This window comes from Erinaceus europaeus, chromosome 11 (assembly GCF_950295315.1).
Source record: "Erinaceus europaeus chromosome 11, mEriEur2.1, whole genome shotgun sequence".
NCBI lineage: Eukaryota > Metazoa > Chordata > Mammalia > Eulipotyphla > Erinaceidae > Erinaceus > Erinaceus europaeus.
The window spans coordinates 55,897,822-55,921,286 of record NC_080172.1 but is presented as its reverse complement, the minus strand read 5'-3'; the positions used below and the strand labels follow the sequence as shown (position 1 = coordinate 55,921,286).

The 23,465-nt window shown below is 44.3% G+C and overlaps 2 protein-coding genes across 7 annotated transcripts in view; both read left to right on the top strand.

Moving 5' to 3' along the window:
• The window catches only part of HAO2 (hydroxyacid oxidase 2), a 49,530-nt gene extending 46,204 nt beyond the window's left edge, over positions 1–3,326 (top strand). For all 6 annotated transcript variants that reach the window (XM_060201795.1, XM_060201794.1, XM_060201792.1 and 3 more), the window contains one exon: positions 3,235–3,326. In XM_060201795.1, coding sequence (XP_060057778.1) covers positions 3,235–3,311 — 77 coding nt within the window. In that variant the 3' untranslated portion in view covers positions 3,312–3,326. The remainder of the gene's footprint in view (positions 1–3,234) is intronic.
• A 1,813-nt stretch (positions 3,327–5,139) lies between these two features.
• Positions 5,140–14,363, top strand: LOC103123999 (3 beta-hydroxysteroid dehydrogenase/Delta 5-->4-isomerase-like). Its single transcript, XM_007534684.3, has 3 exons — positions 5,140–5,357; positions 8,274–8,438; positions 13,173–14,363. The coding sequence occupies exons 1-3, from the start codon at positions 5,216–5,218 to the stop codon at positions 13,982–13,984; spliced, it is 1,119 nt and encodes a 372-aa protein (XP_007534746.1). The 5' UTR covers positions 5,140–5,215; the 3' UTR covers positions 13,985–14,363.
• Positions 14,364–23,465: the final 9,102 nt, after the last annotated feature.

Here is a 23,465-nt window from a genome sequence, read left to right as displayed (position 1 = left end):
CAAAATAAAATAAATATTCTCTATTGAAAAGCACTCAGGAGTTAATAAGACACTAAATATCTCAAAGATAAACACTGTTCTGATAAGAGGATCAGCTTTAGGGTTATCTGGGGTTCAGAGTCTAATTTCATTATTTTCAAAATGTTAAGCAAGACTCAAAATACCTGTGACTTTTTCCATTAAATAACACTAATCTCTTTGCTGTCTCACTATAAAAATTAAACAGTGAACTGGGCTTTTGATTCCAAATGCAGGGCAGAAGAAGCTCTGAAGTCACCTCTCCATGCCAACAAGCGAAAACCTAAACAAATTTAACAACAAAACAAAAAACTCTTCCAGAATCCTCAGAAAATTGAGGTCATAGAGCAAACCATTAATGCTCCAAAACTAGAGATAGACAGCTACAGAAGTAGAGCTCCAAAGTAGGAAGAGCCAGAGCTAAAATTAGTGAATTGCTGGAAGCTTAGAATGGAGAAGACTGAGAGGGAAATCTCTGGAAGAAGGAGGGCAGCTGCAGCAGTCCCTTTTTATATGGCTCTTTTGCCTCCTGGAGCTTTGGGGGTCCTCAGAGTTTGAATGAAAGGAAAAGGCATCAGTAGCACTTCAAAGGGAGTGAGAAATAAGTCAATTTGAAACCTGCCAGAGTATTTCTTCCTTGGCAAAATCTGCCCAGAAGAGAAATCATCTTATCAGATTCTTGCTTGCCAGGGCTTCATTAGAGCCTGACCAACCTGGAGGACAGGGATTACAGGTAAGAAGAAGAAACAATGTCCGCAGTGGCCCAGGAGGTGGCACAATGGATAGAATGCCCATGTTACAAGCATGGGACCTCAAGTTCAGTGCCCAATATTTATTTCATGTGCTGCCAGCATGATGTTCTCATTCTCTCTCTCATATATATATCTTTTTTAAAAAAGTCAGCTGGGAAGAGAAGAGGAGGAATCATTCAAAATTGAGACCCAACATACAAAAAAAAAGAGTAAATCAAAACATCATAGCAAGGATTTATTGTAGGTTTTGATGAGCTCTGGAAAAGACTAGGATTGTGTTGGGGTCTCTCTCTGGTTGGGATGATCTCCAGGGGAAAGGTAATGGACTGGTTCTTTCTCGCTCACGACAGGGGTGACACGAAGTAAAAGACACCAGGGAGCTCCTTAGCATGTTAACTCAGAACTCAGAACTCGTTTATTAGCAAGGTGGACATGAGTTAAATAGAAAAACAAATGAAGGGAATATTACTGAAATATGTCAGAAATTACAGGTTTCTTAACGGTTGGTATTGGGACTATGTAAACCTGATAGAGCTTAGGGAGAACCACCCCCGTCCTTGGATGGAGGTCTGAGAAGATAACCTCTTGGTAAGTCTCTCTCAACCGAGGTAAGCATAAGGGGGGAAACTCAGACTTGGTTCTTTCCTTCTTGACTCTCAGGCCCACAGAAACCCCAGTACTTCCCTCCATTAACTGCAGGCCACATGGCTGCAGATTCACTTATTCAAAGTCACCTTCTGATCACAGAAGAACACACCTTATCGCACACTTCATCACACACCTCAGACCCCAGACAAGAGAAATTCCAAACTATATGGCCTTTTGATATCCATCTTCTGTCTCACCCTACGGGTTTAACCCCTATACTTCTCTCAAATAACTTTGGATAATTAAGTTGCTTGTGTCATGGAGAATAAGTGTCTTGTATCTCATCAATTCCTATCATACCAGCCCCCTACCTAAGAAACCTGTAATTTCTGACATATTTCAACAATAATTCCCTTCATTGCTTTTCTATTTAAGTCATGTCCACTTTGCTAATAAATGGATTCTAGGCACATTAAGAGTCCCCTGGTGTCTTTTATTTCGTGTCACCCCTGTCGTGAGCGAGAAGAACCCGTTCGTTACCTTTCCCCTGGAGACCACCCCAAACCAGAACCAGAGAGAGAGAGAGATACCAAAAGGTCGGCATGCCCCTAAGGTAGGGGGCTGGTATGACAGGAATTGATGAGATACAAGACACTTATTCTCCATGACACAAGCAACTTAATTATCCAAAGGTATTTGAGAGAAGCATAGGGGTTAAACCCATAGGGTGAGACAGAGAGAAGATGGATATCAAAAGGCCATATAGTTTGGAATTTCTCTTGTCTGGGGTCTGAGGTGTGTGATGAAGTGTGCGATAAGGTGTGTTCTTCTGTGATCAGAAGGTGACTTTGAATAAGTGAATCTGCAGCCATGTGGCCTGCAGTTAATGGAGGGAAGTACTGGGGTTTCTGTGGGCCTGAGAGTCAAGAAGGAAAGAACCAAGTCTGAGTTTCCCCCCTTATGCTCACCTCGGTTGAGAGAGACTTACCAAGAGGTTATCTTCTCAGACCTCCATCCAAGGACGGGGGTGGTTCTCCCTAAACTCTATCAGGCTTACACATAATCCCAACAGGATTGACTAAGAATCTCTGCTGAATGCAATCTTCAAAATTTAGCAATAAGGGAAAACATGGGGGGCAGGGTGGCAACACAGTGGGTTAAGCACACATGGTGCAAAGTACAAGGACCCATGTAAGGATCCCAGGTCAAGCCCCTGGCTTCCCACCTGCAGTGTGGTCATTTCACAAGCCGTGAAGCAGGTCTGCAGGTGTCTATCTTTCTCTGTCCTCTCTAGATTTCTCTCTGTCTTGTCCAACAACAGTGACAGCAATAACAACAATGATAAACAACAAGGGCAACAAAAGGGAAAAAATAGCCTCCAGAAGCAGTAGATTCATAGTGTAGGCACCAAGCCCCAGCAGTAACCCCTGGAAGCAAAAAAAAAAAAAAAAAAAAAAGGAGAAAAAGTGTTGGAAAATAAATCAAGCAGTACTATTCTAAAGCCATGAGACAATTATAAAAGGGGTGCAGGGTAGTCATAATAGTCATGCAAAGAGATTCTCATTCCTGAGACTCCAAAGTCCCAGGTACAACCCCCCCCCACAGTGCTCTGCTAAAATAGTAATAACAATGACAATAATTAAACTCATGCCATGAAATTAAATTAAAAGGTTGGGTTATGTTACATAATTAAGGGAAATACCGGGAGAAGACAAAAGAGAGACGAGAAAAGAAAAAATCTCAGGATGTCTGTTGAAGTAGAGATCAGCCATCTGCTCCCACAAATGTTCATGGAATAGTGTTATTCATGCACAGTACTTCCCAGGCCAGCCTCTGTCACATGAGATCCACTGAATGGGCTCCCTTGTTGTTGCAGGGATGGCAATGTCCACATTGCACAGAGGAGAGTCTGTGCTGCACAGAGCAATCGTGGGCAGGTTAAGAAACCTGTGAGAAGCTGGTGAGCCCTGAGATGAAGCACCATAAGAAGTTTTGGTTCCCCTCCTACACTGCTAGTGTGAATGTAAATTGGTCCAGCCTCTATGGAGAATAGTCTGGAGAACTCTCAGAAGGTTAGAAATGGACCTACCCTATGATCCTGCAATTCCTCTCCTGGGGATATATCCTAAGGAACCCAACACACCCATCCAAAAAGATCTGTGTACACATATGTTCTTAACAGCACAATTTGTAATAGCCAAAACCTGGAAGCAACCCTGGTGTCCAACAACAGATGAGTGGCTGAGCAAGTATACACAATGGAATACTACTCAGCTGTAAAAAATGGTGACTTCACCGTTTTCAGCTGATCTTGGATGGACCTTGAAAAATTCATGCTAAGTGATATAAGTCAGAAACAGAAGGATGAATATGGGATGATCTCACTCTCAGGCAGAAGTTGAAAAGCAAGATCAGAAAAGAAAACACAAGTAGAACCTGAATTGGAATTGGCATATTGCACCAAAGTAAAAGACTCTGGGGAGGGTGGGTGGGGACAATATAGATCCAAGAAGGATGACAGAGGACCTAGTGGGGGTTGTATTGTTATATGGAAAACTGGGAAATGTTATGCATGTGCAAACTATTGTATTTACTGTTGAATGTAAAACACTAATTCCCCAATAAAGAAATTTAAAAAGAAAGCTGCCTGGATCCGGTGAGTGAAGGTTCCAGGAGTGATATTAATAGGAATGGCTTTAGTGTCAGCAGAAAAGTTAAGCACAGCTTGCTGGTCATTATTCCTACAGGAGGTAACATAATGGAGATAGTCCTAAACCATGATTTTAATCAGAGATCGAAGCACACGCATACAGAAAACAAGTTAGTCTATGATACCTCATAACCCACATCCCAGTCCTCAAATAGGTTAGTGGGGTAGACACACAAACACACACAAAATGTTTTACATCCTTTCTAGATTACTTTCACATATAAACTAAACCAAGATAGGAGGTGTTGTTCTCTGACTCACTCTACTTTAATATTGACTATACCCCCCCCACACACACACATGTATGGTGTGTAAACTCCCCCTGCCAGGGCCCAATTTGTGAGCCAGTTTTCCCAAAACAGCTTGAGCACTTTTCCTACAGTGAAGCTCTTCCTGGGCTCGTGTCTTTCTTTGAGTCTTCAATGAACTGACTTAAAATTCAAGTTTGTTCTGTTCAGAGTAATCTCTCTCTCTCTCTCATTTGTGTGTGTGTGTGTGTGTGTGTGTGTGTGTGAGAGAGAGAGAGAGAGAGAGAGGGATGGAGAGAGAGAGAGAGGGATGGAGAGAGAGAGAGAGACAGCAAAACTAACATTGTACTGAGAAATTTCTCCTATTCTAGTTTAAACTGACAATCACATATCCAATAGCTGGTGTTAGACCCAAGATTCTTTATCATGCTGTGTTCTTGAGATTTACTTTCTCTTCCTGTGCCTTGGCGAGGAAAGATAAAAGATTATGAAAATTATGAAAGATAATCATTACTCTTTGGGGAGGGAAGGTGCAGGAGGAGGAGTGAACACCAGAATGTGGCTAAGAGTTCAAGGTACAGAAAATGACTCACATACAACAGTGCATAATGGTCCAGTTCTGTCTTGGGCAGGAAGGAAACCAAAGCTTAGACTCTTTTATCTGGCCTCTAACCATCCAGCAGGTTAGACCTTTGTCATTGTCTTCCAATTACTCAGTGAGCTGGGGGAAAACATGGAAAGAAAACTCTGTGGGTGGAGTGGAGGGAGGAAATGGTTTGAGTGAGCTTGTAACCACTCCCTCCATCCTTTCATCTCTTTCCAGGATTGCCTTAAAATCTCATCTGCTCCCCAGTGGTTTCTGATTTTTGGTTGGTGTTTTTTTGTGCTAAGAATTGACCATGACTGGGAAGAGCTGCCTTGTTACTGGAGCAGGAGGGTTTCTGGGTCAAAGGATCATCCGTTTGTTGATGAAGGAGGATTTGCAGGAGATTCGAGCCCTTGACAAAGTTTTCAAACCAGAATTGCGGGAGGAATTTTCCAGTAAGTAGATTTGGGGTGATTTTTTCTTCTGTCCTAGGCAGAGGAGTGGAAGAAGGGGTTCTGCCTGGCAGATTATGGGAAATAGTAATTAGATAGAGAAGGGACTGTGTGCAGAGTCCCAAGAAATCCCAGAAGGGGCTGAGTGTCAGAATTCTGACCTAGACGCAAACCTAGAGAGGGAATGCACCCATTCTGCTTCTAGGGGTTCTCTTCTCCTCCACTCAAAAGCCACTCTCTGTTCTCTCCTTATCAACTTTTTATTATTGTCAAGATTTGTGTTGTTATTTGTTTGTTTGTCTTGGAAATGGCTGTATAAAATCTACAAAATGCAAATAAGTTCTATCTATTAGCCAGCGACCCTACCAGTAAGAACTGTCCTCTCAGTTCACTAGTCTGTTGGGGAATTTCTTCACTGAGCCTCTCCAGGGAAAGAGAAATAATTGGGGGTGGGGGCTGAAGGGAGAGCTGAGTGTGAGTTTATAGGTATGTCTGTGACAGAGACAAAGTATAGAGGACAGAGAGAGAAAGATAAAAGATACAAGAATGAGACTAAGAGTAAGAGAACAGCAAGAGAATGGGGTTCTGAAGAGAACAGGAGAACACAGGACACACAGCCTGGGCATCAAAGACAGAGGAAGAGATTGTGAGTGCCAGGTCAGCACATCTCTTTCTACACACAGAGCTCTGGAGGGTCACTGCTCCTTTTCCCACCTCACCCCCAGATTGTTGTCTCTAGTGCAAATACAAAAAAAGAAAAAGGAAGGAAGAGAGAAAGAAAGAAAGAAAGAAAGAAAGAAAGAGGAAGGAAGGAAGGAAGGAAGGAAGGAAGGAAGGAAGGAAGGAAGGGAAAAAAAACCTGGACTGATAGTGTATTTTACAACTTGCACCCCCAGATTCTCACAATAACTCTATGAAGGAGGGAGGAAAAGGGGAGGTCCCCTCCAGGATGGCAATGGTAAAGTGATTTTGTGGAGAGTTTCTTTGTTAATGTGCAACAGAGTTCATAGTGGAAGCCCACCTCAGAAAGTTCCCTGATTGGCTCCAGTGCAACTTCATGAAAAATAATTCTTCAGCCTCTTACTTCTGCCCCCTTCTCATTCATGTGGCCCCCAGCTCACTTCCTGCCCCCACCAAACCCAACAAAAGAAGTATCCACATGTGGGCTCTGGGAGCTTAGCTAAGACCTGGCATTCCCCACCCAGAGACCCCTGCCAGCTCACTGCTCCTTCCCCTTCTCCCTCTTTAAACATCCTGTCTCCTTTGCCCTCTGCTTCAGTGGGGTCTCCTATGGTAGACTCACAGCTGGCTAACTCCACCTGCCTACAATCCTCACACATCAGCAATACCTGCAAACCTGACAGCAAGGCAGGGAAGGATGAAAAATGGTCCTCAATGTGACAACTTCGATGTGCCGTAAGTGGGAGAGATGAAAAGTGAATTCTCAAAGGTTCTTTCTGGGCAATGTGTTTCATGGATGTCAACTCATTCATTCCTCACAATAACTCTGTGAGATAGGCAATAATACCCTGCTGCTATTTACTCAATATTTTATTGCCATCACATCCTTTTGTTTTGTCAAGGTGAGAACATAGGCACAGAGGCTGCCTTAGTTCGTTTCAGGTAACTAGAACAAAATCACACTGGCTAGTAGTACCAGACCCAGGTTCAAACCCTGCCCCCCAAGGCATTGGGGGGGGTCAGTGCTGTGATATCTCTCCCAATATTTCTGTCTCTGTCTTTTTACCTAAAAAAGTAGGGCTGGAGTGGTGAAGCTCCAGGGATTATAGAAGGAAGGAAGGAAGGAAGGAAGGAAGGAAGGAAGGAAGGAAGGAAGGAAGGAAGGAAGGGGGGGGAGGAAGGAAGGAAGGAAGGGAGGAAGGGAGGAAGGGAGGAAGGGAGGGAGGGAGAGAGGGAGAGGAAGGAAACCCCAGAAAAGACTTTATCCTTTCTGGAAGTCCAAGGTTAGGTCCCTTTCTAATGAAAACTCTTGCCCCTGCACCTTCTTTCTGTGTCCTCACAGTGCAAGGATGTGAGGAATCCCTTTGGGATATTTTAACACAAAGGAGAGGCTGGGGGAAGCAGAGGCAGGGCTCAGAAAGTTCTTACCCTCAGGCTGAGTCCTTATGATTCAGAGCTTTCCTGGCATCATCTGACAATGGGGAAAGGCTGTGAACAGAACAGACTTGGCAAGTACTTGAGGAGAAAAGTACCAGGAGTCCTCCACATGACAGGAGCAGAGGGTGGGGGTGGGGGTGAGCAAAGCCAGAAAATAAGGGAGAGGGGGCAGGAGAGGAAGAAATGTGCCCTAGACAGCTTAGAACTGTTTCTTCTCCTCACTGAGTCTCAGTCCTCTTGCATAGACAGTGGACATCAGAATGTCCAACTCCTGAGACTGCTGTGAAAGGAAATAAGAAGAACAAACACTCTGGAAGCTGCTTTTGTAGAGTATTTTTTTCTGTCTGGAGCATGCCATACCACAACCCAGGTCTAAACTCTGCATGGGAAGAAGCTTCAGTATATCAGTCCTCTCTTTCTCTGCTCTCCTCTCTCTCTCAGTGGCACAGAACTGCAAATTCCCTGAATTTCTAATCTACTTTGAATCTAAACTCGTTCATTTAAGGAATTAGCTTAAATCCCCCAGGAGCTGGTCCTATCATTCCTCCTGTCCCTTCAGGGCAATAACAACAATAGTAATAATTCATGAACTGATTCAAGTGATCTGGGATGGAGACAAATACTTGCTTATTCCCCATAAATGTTGCACGTTCAGATTTTCATGCCTCCCAGGGAATATGCCCTGACATTCTCCCCATTCTTCCTGTTCTCTTTTCCAAGATTTGGGTGAAAGGCCACTTGTCCAGGGAATGCCCCTGCTAGATAGAGACCATCTGACTTTGGTCCATCTTGTGTCTGCAGAATTCCAGAGCAATGTCAAGCTGACTGTGCTGGAAGGGGACATTCTGGATGAGAAGTGTCTGCAGAGAGCCTGCCAGGGCATGTCAGCCGTCATCCACACTGCCTGTGTCATTGATGTCACAGGACATGTCTCCAGAGAAGTCCTTATGAATGTCAATCTGAAAGGTACAGTTTCTTGGGGACCAGGTGGAGTGAGTTGGATGGAGTGAGGGAGGAGAGGCCCTCTGACTAACCCTTGCCACACTCAGCACCAGGAACTTACTTTTATTAATCACTAGAAACTGAGAGACTCAAAGCTGTGATTTTTAGGGTTGAGGGGGCTCAGAAAGACTAAGGAACTTGCCTAAGGCACCCTGGTAGAAAGCAGGAAGCAGGAGTGTCATGGTTTCAACCCAGAGCCATCTGAGCAGTAGTGAAGAGGGCTCTTCCCACTGCTGTAAATCAACAAATGATAAACACCAGCCTCAAATTCTTGCTCTTCTACCACCCATGTGTCCCACACATACACATGACTAGGCTGAAACCAAGCTTTGCAGATGTTTCCTCACTCACCATTTTACTAGTCTTTCTGAGTGACTCTCAGGTGGCAGTCATATAGAAAGACCCAGAACAGATGGCTCTGTGGTACAAGGTGCCCATGTCAGTTCTGAGCTCTGGACCATTACCTTGACCTTGGTCCTTCTGCCACGTAAGCAAGGATAATGAGGACTTGTCTCACAGAAAGGTTTCTCTCAAGAAAAGTAGCAACATTGGTTCCCAGTAGGCTAACAAGATGGAATTATTCAGCACTTGCCTCCCTGATAACACTCCCTTAATAATAATTTCCTGTTGTCCACAATACTATCTCTTCCACTCACCAATATGTCTACTGTTAGTTTGTTTTTGTTACCAGAGCTTCACTGCTCCATTGCTGACTTTTCATAGAGAAAGAAGGAGACAGAGAACAGAAAGATGGAGAGAAGGAAATACATCACAGTGCCAAAGCTGCTCCCAGTGCAGTGAAATCTGGGTTTGAACCTGGGAGAGGGGGGCATTCATGGCAAAGCAGGCACACTATCCAGGTAAGCTATTTTGCCAGCCCCCATGTCTACTACTAAAGAGTAGCTCCTAGTCAGGTGCTCCTCTCCCCTGCAATGCAAAGTGGCTCATTCTGAGTTCTGGGTTTCTAGTTTGCTTTAGTTTAAAAATATTTTTATTTATTTATTATTGGATAGAGACAGAGAGAAATTGAGAGGACAGGGGGAGATCAGGACGGAGAGAGACAGAGAGACACCTGGAGCACTGCTTCACCATTTGTGCAGCTTTCCCCCTGCAGGTGGGGATTAGGGGCTTGAACCTGAGTTGTAGAGCACCGTAATGTGTGCACTGAACCAGGTGTGCCACCGCCTGCCCCCCCCCCGTTTGCTTTAAATATAATTTCATTTAAGGAAATAGCTTTAGTCACGTAGGAGTTGGTCATATCATTCCTTCAGCCTCTGAAGTCACTCTATGAAGAGGTCATAGTCCCACCCTACCCAGTTTACTCACATTCCTTTGCCAAACTCATTACTTAGAGGGAATGCCTATTTAAACACAATATTAATAAATAACCCACACTACAACGAGGGTGCAAAGATCAACCAATTCTAGTCTCTCCTTTTATCATTAAACTTTTTCTTCCTTTTATTTATTCTTTTGCCACCAGGGTTCTTTGCTGGCAATAAGAATCTGCCACTACCAGCAGACATCCCCCCTCCACCTTTTGTTCTTTCTTTAGCTCTAATTTTATTAGATAGGACAGAAGGAAGTTAAGAAAGGACTGGGAGATAGAGAAAGGGAGAGAAAGATAGACGCCTACAGACCTGCTTCACCACTCACGAAGCTTCCCCCTTGCAGGTGAAGAGAAGGGCCTTAAACCTGGGTCCTTGTACTTGGTAGTCTGTGTGCTTCATCAGGTGTACCACCACCTGGCCCCCTCATCGTTATACTCTACAATTCCCAATAGTAAATTTGGAATCCCTGAGAAATGTTGGAAACATCAGTTTCCTAAAAATAAAAATCACTCGAGTTTAAAAATACTTCCAGCAATGGTGTTTTGCTCCTCTGCAGGGAAATTAGCCCAAATTTTTCTTGGCCTGTAGATTAATAGTAATAGTAATAATAATAATAATAATAATAATAATGCTATCTTTCAAAAAAAAAAGTAAATTGCACAGACTTTTAAAAAGGACAAAGATATGCCAGTAAAAAAAAAAATGACATAATAAGTTTTTAAGAAAGTCCTCCCTTATAGAAGAAGGTGCTTTTGGACAACCTCCAGGAGGTTAAAATTCTATAGATGAAGGGATTCTGTAAAATCCTCCCATTATTGGGGTCAGGCAGTAGAGCAGCAGGCTAAGTGCACGTGCTGCAAAGTGCAAGGACCGGCATACGGATCCCGGTTCTATCCCCTGGCTCCCCACCTGCAGGGGGGTCGCTTCTCCTCCTCTCTGTCTTCCCTTTCTCTTTGGATCTCTCTCTGTTCTATCCAACAACAACGACAGCAATAACAACAATAATAACAACGATGATAAACAACAAGGGCAACAAAAAGGGAAAAAATGTCCTCCAGGAGCAGTGGATTCGATTCATAGTGCAGACACAGAGTCCCAGAGATAATCTTGGAGGAAAAAAAAAAAACTCCCATCATATCAACTACCAGCAGAGGGCGCGGTCCTGTTTGCCTTTCTCCACCAGGCTAATAACAAAGCTAGTAGAGCTGGGTAATATACAAAAGAAAGGTTTTTCACCGCCAACCCAACACTATACCCCCCCCCCACCCCCACCCCACACCCCACACACACACATTCCTTCCTGGGTAAACTGAATCACTGCCAGGATTAGGAGGGATCTTGGTAGATAACACAATGAAGAATGGAGTCTGGAGCTCCAGCTTCTCCCCAGAAACACTAATCATTTGCTTGTGACACTCAGAGAAAGGTCCTTCTGACAAAGATTTTACAGATCCTCAAGAGAAGAAAAAAAAATCATAAAAATTAAATATCCGTTTAAAGATCTACTGACATTTATTATGAGAAAAGCAGAGAGAATTAGAGACAGAGTACTCTTCACTTCTGGCACTAGTTTGTGCTTAGAACTGAACCGGTGGCCTCTGGGCCCTCAAGCATGCAAGTTGGTGCTCTAACAGGCTGAGCTATCTTCCTGTCTCAATGTACGATTAAAAGTGAGCATGGTTGGGCTGGCAAGATAGTTCAGCTGGATAGCGTGCCTGCTTTATCATGTGCACAGCCCAGGTCTGAGCCAGGCCCCCACTACACTGGAGGAAGTATGGGTGTTGTGATGTTTTTCCCTTTCTTCCTCCATGTCTATGTCTCTATGAATATGCATGTCAGAAAAAGTTGACCTAGAGTGGTGTAGTCCCAGAGATGACAAGAAAAAAAGTGAATTGCCTTTGTATAATTATCTGTACATTTAAATGTCATATGTTGGCTAAAGACTAGCACTGTTTTTTTTTCTTCTTTATTAGGGGATTAATGGCTTACAGCTGACACTAATAGTGTAGTTTGTACATGTGTAACATTTCTCAGTTTTCTACATAACAATCTAAGTCCACCTAGGTCCTCCTATGCCATCATGTTCCAGGACTTGAACATCCCACCGCCACCCCAACTAGGACTGTTCACATTAGGACAATGTTGCCTCTTAATTTTTTAATTTTAAAATAGCCTGTCCCCATAAAGTGATAGGATGACAAGCAGCAATATTTTTAATGACCTAACGTGATGAAATATTAAGTGGTGGGGGTCAGGCGGTAGCGCAGCAGATTAAGCGCACATGGCACAAAGTGCAAGGACAAGTGTAAGGATCCTGGTTCAAGCCCCGGCTCCCCACCTGCGGGAGGGTCACTTCACTAACGGTGAAGCAGGTCTGCAGGTGTCTGTCTTTCTCTCCCCTCTCCATTTCTCTCTGTCCTATCTAAGAATGATGACATCAATAACAACAACAATAATAATAACCACAACAATGATAAAACAATAAGGACAGCAAAAGGGAAAAAAATGGCCTCAAGGAGCAGTGGATTCATGGTGCAGGCACCGAGTCCCAACAATAGCCCTGGAGGCAATATATATGTATAATATGAAGTGGCAACCTTTTGTCTTTTTCTAAAAACTGAAGATCCACACAGGTAGATGAAATCCAAAAGCCTAGAAAAATGTGTTCTCCAGAACTCAGCAGCTGGTCTCTTTTCCTTCCCTTTTTTTTTTCTTCCCTTGCCACCAGGGTTATTGATGGAGCTGGATCCATGACTCCTTGTGGCCATTTTTTTCCCTTCTTTCTCCCTTTCTTCCACCTCCTCCTCCTTCTTCTTCCCCTCCTCCTCCTTCTTTTTCTTCTCCTCCTCCTCCTCCTTCTTCTCTCTCTCTCTCTCTCTCTCTCCCCCCCTTTCTTTCTATTTTATTTTTTAGAACCTAGAGAAATTGAGAGGGGTGGGGGGAGAGTTAGAAAGGATAAGAGCAAGGCACCTGCAGACTGGCTTCACTGATCTGAAGCATTGCCCCTACACACGGGGGAGGAGTGTTTGAATTCAGGTCCCTGCACATGGTCATGTGTGTGTTGAATAGCCCCCTATTTGCTTGTTTTTTATCAGACCATTGCACAGCTCTGGCTTATGGTGGTGCAGAGGGGTTGAAGCTATCATTTCAGAACCTCAGACATTAAAGTCCCTTTGCATAACCATTAAGCTATCTCCCCCTACCCACCTTAGTATTTTTCCTATGACTATAGTATGAGACACAAAACAATGCACTCTTGGCCTGCAGTGCCAGCTCTTTGGTGATGGGGATGCACATGGTCTGTGGACGGGGCTGGCCGTAGGGGTTGTTGCCCACCAGCCACTAACAGCATCTTCCTTGTGGACAGGTACCCAGCGTTTGTTGGAGGCCTGCATCCAGGCAAATGTGCCAATCTTCATCCACACCAGCACTGTAGAGGTGGCTGGGCCCAACTCTTATAATGAGATTGTCCAGAATGGCCACGAAGAAGAAAATCGAGAGACAGTATGGACCTGTCCCTACCCATATAGCAAGAAGCTGGCAGAGAAGGCCGTGTTGATGGCCAATGGGTGGGCTCTTGAAAATGGCAGCACCTTGTCCACCTGTGCTTTGAGGCCCATGTACATCTATGGGGAAGGAAGCCAGTTCCTTTATTCTTTCATAGACCATGCCCTGAAAAACAATGGCATCCTGACACATAACAGCAAGTTCTCTCTCACCAACCCAGTCTATGTTGACAATGTGGCCTGGGCCCATGTTCTGGCTTTAAGGGCCCTAATGGACCCTATAAAGGCCCCAAATGTCCGAGGGCAATTCTACTACATCTCGGATGACACGCCTCATCAAAGCTATGATGAGCTCAATTACCAGGTAGGCAAAAAGTGGGGCTTTGTCCTTGATTCCCGAAGGAGCCTCCCTCTATTCCTGCAGTACTGGCTGGCCTTCCTATTGGAAATCATGAGCTTACTGCTCCAGCCCATCTACAGATTTGTACCCCCCTTCAGTCGCCACTTGGTGACACTGTTAAATAGTGTCTTCATCTTCCCCTATGAGAAAGCAAAGCGGGATCTGGGGTACAAGCCACTTTTCAGCTGGGAGGAGTCTAAGGAGAAAACCACAGCATGGGTTGGGTCCCTGGTGGAACAGCACAAGAAGTCCCTGCAAACCAAGAGTCAGTGAGTTGAAGCGGGGGCTGGGGGTGGTGGTGACAAAGTTGTGGGTTATGGATATTGCCAAGAGAGTCTAATCAAGCTCTCACCCCTTCTGGTGTAATACACAAAGCTACACAAACACAGACCCAGGTCCTGCTGCCTCTTGGTACAAGGTCACCCATTCATTTAAGGGTTTGTTTTGGTTTGTTTTGGTTTTTTGTTTTTTTCCGCTGTTAGAAGCTTCCTGTCTTCCTCCCCACCCCACCCCTCAGGTGCATAGAGGAAAGGCGAGATGATCTGTTATAGCTGCTCATACTAAAACCTTAGTTGCTGATTCTGAGCTCTTCGGTGCTCTTAGAGTTGTTCCTGTTACATTTCCTTTATTAAATGTACAAGCATTTCTTTTCTTTCAGTGACTCCTGTGTCTTCTTCACAGAGCTCAAGGAAAATGAATATTAAATGTATGAATCTGGTTGTGATTTATTTGAATATACACCTTACAGACCTTCCTCCTTTGCTTTCCCTTTCCAGGTGTCAACACTGCCTCTTTAGAAAAGCTGTGGGGGGCAGGGGTGCAGGGAGACACCAAACAGGGTGTGTTCATGGGAGATGTCACAGCACGGGGAAGCTCTAATGCTATGTTCTCTGATGCTATGTTCTCTCTCTCTCTCTCTCTCTCTCTCTCTCTCTCTCTCCTTCCCTAAATGAAAAAGTGGCTCAGAAACAATAAAATCATAGATGTGCAAGGCCCCTAAGTCCATGGAGAGAAAGAGAATTGAAAAGCAGCATGGAGCTGAAGTAGGTAGAAAAGCTGGGACGGGGAAGGGAATTAACTAAATGCTGCTATGTTCCAGCATGTACTCAATAGCTAATATGTAATCCTCATGAGAAACCCAGGATTAGAAATCACTATCACCTGCTATATTTAGTAAGAAGAAAGTGTGTCCACAGAGACAGTAACTGGCAGTGACCTGACCATGTCCTACAGAGAGACAGACTTGAGAGCCCTCACTTTTTTTTGTTTTTGTTTTTGTTTTCATCTATTGGATAGGGACAGCCGGAAATGGAGAAAGAAGGGTGTGATAGGAAGGGAGAAAGACAGAGAAACACCTACAGCCCTGCTTCACCACTCGCAAATCTTTCCCCTTGCAGGTGGGGACCAGGGGCTCAAACCCGGGTCTTTGTGCACTGTAACATGTGCACTCAACCAGGTGTGCCACCACCCAGTCCCAAGAGCCCTCATTCTTTCACTGAAGCATGTAAACTGAATTGCTCAGAATGCACAACAAAATGAGAGGAGGCTCAGGGTGGGAGTGGGTTTGTCAGCTGTGTAGCAAGATACTGAACCCTAGGGTATCCATGTACTTCCACTGATACTCCCTCACACCTCTGGGGGTTTGCATGCCAAGCCAGACAACCTGGGCAGGGGAGAGAGGAGAGATGCAACCAGCCCCCACCACCAATGTCAGTCCCTCCAAAGTCTCAGGTCACAGAAGGACATGCATTGGTCATTTCAGTGGTCTAAAAATCCATACTCAAAGTCTCCAGGTCACATAATAAAGCCACACCAAAGGCTCCAGGGAATGTAAAAAAAATAGGTGTGAGGACCCCTGGAAATGTCTCTTCTGCTCAGTCACCAAAGAAAAGGTTCACTATCATATGTCTCCCAGTCTAACTTATCCTCTCCTCTTCCATTTATACCTTAGCTTGTTTCCCCTCTTCCTTTGTCCTGTTCCTTGCTTGGTACCACTTTCCATTTCTTCCATCCTCACTTGATCATTTGCTCTCTCACCCTTTCAAATTCCCCTAAGGGAAGAAGCTAACTAAGGCACATTTAGGGACTTACTCTATGATACAGTTATTCACAGAATAAGGTTCTTCATCAGCTAATTGAAAGAAAACAGGGCCCAATGAGCCAGGACTGTGTGCCCTGAAAAAGGCAAGGAGGCAGCCATGGGGGATCAGAACTACTTCCCTCTAGACCCAGGGATTGTCTGTCCTTGTGAGTCACACCAACATTAAGAGAGTCTCCTTACCCAAGGAAAGGATGAGCCAGGAACTCTGCTGAATCTGGTTACCAAGAACGAAGTATAAGCAACCATTAAGATAAAGGGGGAAAGCACTCTGGCCAGATACACAGGTCTTAAAACCTTCAGGCCCCAGGGAGTCCCGCGTCAGCACAGCAGTTAAGCGCATCTCAAGCAGAACTGACCTAGAGATTGGAGCCTCAAGCACCCAAGGTGCACCTCCAGAGAGAGACCACACGGGGGCAGAAGAGGATGGAGGGATAAGAGTCAAGAAGACTCAAGTGGATGAGAGCGCCATCAAATATTCTGTCATTGGATAAGTGTTTAACTGTCAGACCAGATAATGGAGCTGAATTGAAGTTCCTGTACACTGAGAAGATAGCACAGTGGTTTACACAACAGATATTCAGGTCTGAGGCCCAGAGAAGTGTCTATTTTAAGCTCATATCTGTATCTCATCTGATTGCTTGGACTTTTCTAGTTCAATTGTTTTAAAAAAGTTTCTGGGAGTCGGGCGGTAGCGCAGTGGGTTAAGCGCACACATAGCGCGAAGTGCAAGGACCGGCATAAGGATCCCAGTTCGAGGCCCCAGCTCCCCACCTACAGGGGAGTCGCTTCACAGGCGGTGAAGCAGGTCTGCAGGTGTCTATCTTTCTCTCCCCCTCTCTGTCTTCCCCTCCTCTCTCCATTTCTCTGTGTCCTATCCAACAATGATGGCAACAACAACAGCAATAAAAACTATAACAATAAAAAGCAACAAGGGCAACAAAAGGGAAAATAAATAAATAAATATAAAAATTAAAATGATAATAAAAGTTCCTGTCGTGTTTTTAATAGTGTCTTCTTGTCTGGTGTATGATGTCCAAATATCTCCCCCAAGTCAGTAGACTGTTTTTGTGGTGGTTTCTTCTCATGATCCAAAAGCCTTTTAGTTTAATAGCTCACTTGGATAACACTTGCACTGTTTTGCTGTGTGCAAGACCCAGGTTCAAGCCCAGCCCCCGCAGCACTGGAGGAAGTTTTACTGTTATAGCTACTCACTCTCTCTCACCAAATTTGTACACATACACTAATGCATAATATATAATACGTAATATGTAATCTAGAATATATATATTAAATTATTTTTTAAAAAAATATTGGGAGTTGGGCGGTAGCACAGTGGTTAAGCGCAGGTGGTGCAAAGCACTAGGACCAGCATAAGGATCCCGGTTCAAGCCCCCGGCTCCCCACCTGCAGGGAAATTGCTTCATAGGCGGTGAAGCAGGTTTGCAGGTGTCTATCTTTCTCTCCCATTCTCTGTATCTCCCTCCTCTCTCCATTTCTCTCTGTCCTATCCAACAATGAAGACATCAATAAGTACAACAATAAAACAACAAGGACAACAAAAAGAGAAAATGAATAAATATATTTTTTTAAAAATATCCTGGAGTAGTGAAGCCAGACAATTTTTTTTTTAAAGAAGAGCTTTTCAGATTGATTTAATTTTTTTTTTTTCGTTTTCTCAAACAGTGGATAGTTTTCTATTTGGTTAAGTCATTGCCTATTTCTTTTAACACTGTTATACAGTTTTCAGTGTAAATGTGTTTTACGTCCTGTGTTAAGTTTTCCCTAAGATGTTTTATCTTTACTAGTTTAATTGTAAATGGGATTTTTTTTCTTCACTTGTCTTTCACTGTTTGTGTACAGAGATAAGACACACCCTTACAAGTGGATTTGTATTTTGTCACTTTATTGTGTTTATTATTTCTAGTAGATTTCTGCTTGAATATTTATGATTTTCTATGTATATAATCAAGTCATCTGAAAATATTTAAAGCTTTATTTTATATTTTTCTATTTTGGTTTCCTTTTTCTTGCCTAGTTGCCCTATCATGGACTTTGAAAACTATGCTAAACAGTGACAGTAAAAATGGACACACTAGTCTTGCCCTTGATTTTAAAGAAAAAGTTTTCAGTTTACCAACAGGGGAAAAAAATGGAAATTCTGTTTTTAAAAACTAAATTCAGAAACCAGGGAGAAATTGTAGTCGTTAAGTAAGAAGACTTTCATGCCTGAGGCTATAAATTCCCAGATTCAATCCCTTACACCACCACAGGCCAAAGCTAAGCAATGTTCTGGTAAAACAAACAAAAACTAAATTCAGAAGAAAGTTTCCCACCAGCACCATTAAGTGTCTCAAGAACCATACTCTGGGGCTGGGCAGTGGCATACCCAGTATAACCTACATGTTACAATGTACAAGGACCTGGGTTCAGGCCCCTATTCCCACCTGCAGCAGGGGAAGCACTGTGAATGCTGCTATGATGTGTGGAGAGAGCTGTGAACAGTGAGCTGGATCCTCTTCTTAGCAGAAGAGGCCTTGAAAACACAAGTAGGTAGCAGGGGAGGCAATCTACGGAGACTTAGACTAGAGAGACTATAAGCAGGAGAACAAGAGAGACCAACACTTAGCTAGCAGTTCAAGCTGGACACCAAATAGGTGTGCCCTTCCCTTTGCCCTCCAGGGACAAAATTCAGGAAATAAGTGGATTGCCAAGGGCAGCTGAGAAAGGTACATGTGAAATTTTGTTAAGTGAGCCTCAGCTGGGGGAGCTGGGCGGTAGCAGAGCGGGTTAAATGCACGTGGCGCAAAGCGCAAGGGCTGGTGTGAGAATTCTGATTCGAGCCCCGGGCTCCCCACCTGCAGGTGAAGCAGGTCTGCAGGTGTCTATCTTTCTCTCCCCCTCTCTGTCTTCCACTCCTCTCTCCATTTATCTCTGTCCTATCCAACAAGATGACATCAACAACAATAATAACTACAACAACAATAAAAACAAGGGCAACAAAAAGGAAATAAATATTTTTTTTAAAAAAAGTGAGAGCCTCAGCAGGAAAAAGAGGGAGCCAGTGTGGATGTTAGAGGGAGGTGGCAGTTTAGTGGTGGGACACCTCTCTTAGGGGAGATGTAAGACTAAATCCCCATGACAACAACAGTTCTGTAAAAATATTTACTAAATTAAAAAGAAAGGTGGGGAAGGCTGGGTGACAGTGTACCCAGTAGAGCATACGCATTACCATGTGTGAGGATCTGGGTTCAAGTCTGCAGTCCTGTCTGTGTTTATATTGGGAGGAGGGGAACTTCATGAGTGGTGAAGCAGTGTTGCAGGTGTCTCCTCTTTCTCCCTCTCTCTGCTCCTTCCCTCTCAATTTCTTATTCTATCAAGAGGAGGAGGGAGGAAGAGGAGGAGGAGGAGGAGAATGGAAGGAAAGAAGGGAAGGAAGGAAGGAAGGAAGGAAGGAAGGAAGGAAGGAAGGAAGGAAGGGAGGGAGAAAGGAAGGAGACAAAGAAAAGAGAGAGAAGGAAGATAATGTCCTCATTAGCCCTCCTTTTGTAGCCCTCTCTAGGACCTTACCCTAACTACAAACTAGAACTGGTAAGTACTGCCCCACTCTCCAAAAGGAGGCTGGGTCATCCTTCTCTGCCACTCGAAGAAGACTGGTCCAGCAATGTGTGCAGCCTACATTGTTCCCAGCTGCGAACATGGACTGTGAGCTCAGAGTGACAGGGACTAGGAGGTTATAAAGGCACTTGTGCTAATTGTTCATATGCATGGGCCCCAGGTCACACTGATGTAGTAAACAGTTAATTATATTTATATATATTCTTTCAAGTTAGGAGCCACTCTCTGCTATAACCTGGCTTTCAAGTTCCAGTCTCCACTCTGACACCATCCACCCAGAGAATATTTCTAGTTCACCTTCATGTTAGCTATCAAGCTCAAGCAAAATTTAGTAAAGTCCTGGACTCCTAGGAAGATACTCAAAATATACATGGTAGCTTCTTTCCACCCTAGGATCCCTACTTTCATTGTTTGTAATTCTACTCTCTGGCCCTGTTTATTAAGCATTTTGTCCTGCTTTATATCTTATTGCCCTTGGTGGCCTTCAGCCACCAAGTTCCAGATGCTACTATGATTCCATCCAGACTTCCCTTGGCAGATGACCTCAGCAATGTGCCCCAGAAACTCACCTCTCCAGAGCTCTACCCTACTAGGCAAAGACAGACAGCCTGGAGTATGATCAACTGGCCAATGTCCATATCCAATGGAGAAGCAATTACAGAAGGCAGACTCCTACCTTTTGCACCCCAAAAAGAATTTGGTTCATAGTCCCAGAGGGGGATATACTGAGGGAAGATTACCAGAGAGCTCTGGATGCCAGATCCACCAGGATCTGAATCTTTTTTACTGGGAACATTTGTTTTCACCTCATCAGTGAGAAGGAAGAGAATCTGAAGAACTCTTGAGGGAGTCAGGCCGTTTCCCTCACTTGAGAGGAAAGAGTAAAAAGGAAGGGCATTGATAATTATGTGTATGTGTGGCTTAGAAAGGATATGAAGGCAGAACCTTAGAAGTACATAAAAATAGGCATCAGCTTCCACATGGGGTCAGCCATGTTTGTTCAAATGGACTGTATTTTTCTCTGGTGTATGCCTTTTCATTTTCCTGATTAAATTTTAAAATACTAAAGGAGAGGGGGAAGCATATAAGGAATACTTAAGAGTTGGGAGGAGGAGCCTTAAACAATGGGATAAAAATCACTTTTTTCCCCCCACTTGAATCTCTTAAATACAAAAAGGAGGATGAGGAAGAGGGAATGGGGGAAATATTAATGAAGTAAGAATGGAAGAAAGGACAAATACAGGATGATTTCACTCATACGTGGAATATAAAGAACTGAAACACATGATTTTGAAAAGTGGGAGTGGAAGGAAAAGAAAGAATGAATGAAAGGAAGGAAGGAAAAAAGGAAGGATGGAAGAGAAAATGGCCACCCAGGGCTGTGAATTCATGTAGGCACAGAGCCCAAGCAGTAACCCTGGTGGCAATTTAAAACTTAAATAAAATTTTAAAGAAGCAGGAAAGGCAGTCTATGACTGGAAAAGGCAGAAGGGTTAGTGGAAGCCTGCAGTGCCAGACTGGCATTATCCGAGGGAGGGCAGAGATGTGCACAGTTCCTGGTCCTATCTACCTTTCCCTACTTAGCAGGTGTGGTAGGTGGGCTGGGCAGAAGGGCGGCAAAGCCAGCAGCAACGCCAGCAGCAACTTTGCAGTGTCCTTTGTTCCTCTGCACAGGAAACTTGAGGTTTTGGAAAGTTACGTATTTACTCATTAGAAAGAAAGGAGGAAGGATGGGGGAGATAGTATTTTGGTTAAGTAAACAGCTTTCATGTTTGAGGCTCTGAGGACCCAGGTTCAAACTCCTGTGTCACCATAAGCCAGAGCTAAGCAGTGCTTTAGTTAAAAATCAAAGAGAGAAGAGGAAGGAAGGAAGGAAGGAAGGAAGGAAGGAAGGAAGGAAGGAAGGAAGGAAGGAAGGAAGGAAGGGAGGGAGAAAGGAAGGGAGGGAAGGAGGGAGAAAAGAAGGAAGGAAGGAAGGAAGGAAGGGAGGGAGGGAGGGAGGGAGGAAGGAAGGGAGGGAGGAAGGGAGGAAGGAGGGAAGGGAGGGAGGGAGGGAGGGAGAAAGGAAGGGAGGAAGGAAGGAAGGAAGGGAGGAAGGAAGGAAGGAAGGAAGGAAGGGAGGGAGGGAGGAAGGGAGGAAGGAGGGAAGGGAGGGAGGGAGGGAGGGAGAAAGGAAGGGAGGAAGGAAGGAAGGGAGGAAGGAAGGAAGGAAGGAAGGAAGGGAGGAAGGTAGGAAGGAAGGAAGGAAGGAAGGGAGGGAGGGAGAAAGGAAGGGAGGGAGAAAGGAAGGAAGGGAAGGAGGGAGAAAAGAAGAAAGGAAGGAAGGAAGGAAGGAAGGAAGGAAGGAAGGAAGGAAGGAAGGAAGGGAGGGAGGGAGGAAGGGAGCCTAAGGGACAGCAAGCTAGCTCATGTGGACTGTGCACCTGCTTTGTCATGTGGCACGACTCAGGTTCAAGCCTGACCACCCCCCTGCACTGGGGGAAATTTCAGTGTGATCATCTCTTTGTCCCTCAGTCTCTATATCTGAAAAAAAGCTGGCCAAGAGTAATAACACTCCAGAAACAACAATAAAAAGGAGGTATCTCATTGGTCCTATAGACACCTCAACCCTGGTTGCCCATTTCTTACCCAGTAAGGTTTTTTGTTTGTTTTGTTTATTTGTTTGTTTGCCACCAGAATTACTGCTGAGGATCAGTGCCAGCACTACAAATGTGCTGCTCCTGGCAGCCTTTTCCCCTTACCCCCCCCCCAATTTGATACGAAAGAAATTGAGAGGAGAGAGTGAGAGAGAAAAAATAAGATACCTGCAGACCTATTTCACTGCTTATGAAGCTTACCTCTACAGGTGGGGAGAAGGGGCTTGAACCATTGTGTATAGTAATGCATTCACCCAGGTGTGCTACCACCTTGGACTCCCAGGAAACCCTTTAAAATTACAAGTTTGTGGCTGGGGAAAACAGCTCAACAGGTAGAGTGCAGAACTTGCATCTATGAGACCCAGTACCATATATACCAGAACAGTGCTCTGGTCATAAAAATGAATGAATAAATAAATAAATAAGTCTTTTAAAAAGTATAGGTACTTGTACTGGATTCTAGACCAATAGTTAGTTTCTTTGATTTTGAAAGGCCCCTGGGTAATTCCACTGTGCAACAAAGGTGAAGATTCCTGGAGCCTTCTGGCGAACGATGCTGATGTGCAGCAGCCTCATTCCTAAATGAATCAAGCCTAGAGAAGCCCAACAGAAAATGCTCCAGGCTGCACATATTTCACTAGATAGCCCAGAAGACCAGGATCACTATGTCCCCACAGGGCACTCAGCATGTCCTTTAGACACCTGGTTTCATATAGTCATGCCAGGGACCACAAGCTACTTAGTCAGCTTCAAACCCACAGTCAGACTCAAAGGGGCATGGTGACCACAGAGCACACTGGCTCCTTCCAAAAGAGTTAGTGGGAGTGGGAAAAGGCACTTACTTCATACAAGGAGGGAGATATGGTCAGTGACAGGAAGAAAGTATTTTAGTGCTTTCTCTTTATTTCTCATGCCCCCCCTTATCTAGGAGATACTGTTTCCAGTTAGGCAGAAACTAGCCAAAACTTAACTTTGAGTAAAACACCAGTGGAGCTGGTAAGTATGATTAAGAGCTATTGAGCTACATTTCTGAGAACTGGTGGTGGGGATGCAAGGAAGAAAATGCTTTTGTTCTGTGAATCAGGGAATACATACTTTTATAGATTAGAGATTAGACCTAAGACTGCCTCCCTTCTCTAGAACCACCTTCTCCCTCCGCACTGCCAAGATTTCCCACATATTAGTTCTTACAAGGAATGAAGACAGTGCTTTGGGAACCATACCAAAGCTGTAATATTAATGCATTCCTAACACCCCAAAGCCACACTGATGTGTTAGGGCTGCACTGGGTTATTGAGCTAGACTGGGCAGCCTCATTAGCCATCATTCAACTCCAGGATGACGTGGGATTCTACTGAGCATTCTAACACTCAGGCAGCAAGCTTTTCCTGTAAAGATCCAG

What these genes read in the sequence shown, in the direction of transcription:
- LOC103123999 (XM_007534684.3), top strand. Translation starts at nt 5,216, where the DNA reads ATGACTGGGAAGAGCTGCCTTGTTACTGGAGCAGGAGGGTTTCTGGGT. An exon ending in ATTGCGGGAGGAATTTTCCA is followed by an intron (nt 5,358 to 8,273) that starts GTAAGTAGATTT and finishes TTGTGTCTGCAG; the next exon opens with AATTCCAGAGCAATGTCAAG. An exon ending in TATGAATGTCAATCTGAAAG is followed by an intron (nt 8,439 to 13,172) that starts GTACAGTTTCTT and finishes CCTTGTGGACAG; the next exon opens with GTACCCAGCGTTTGTTGGAG.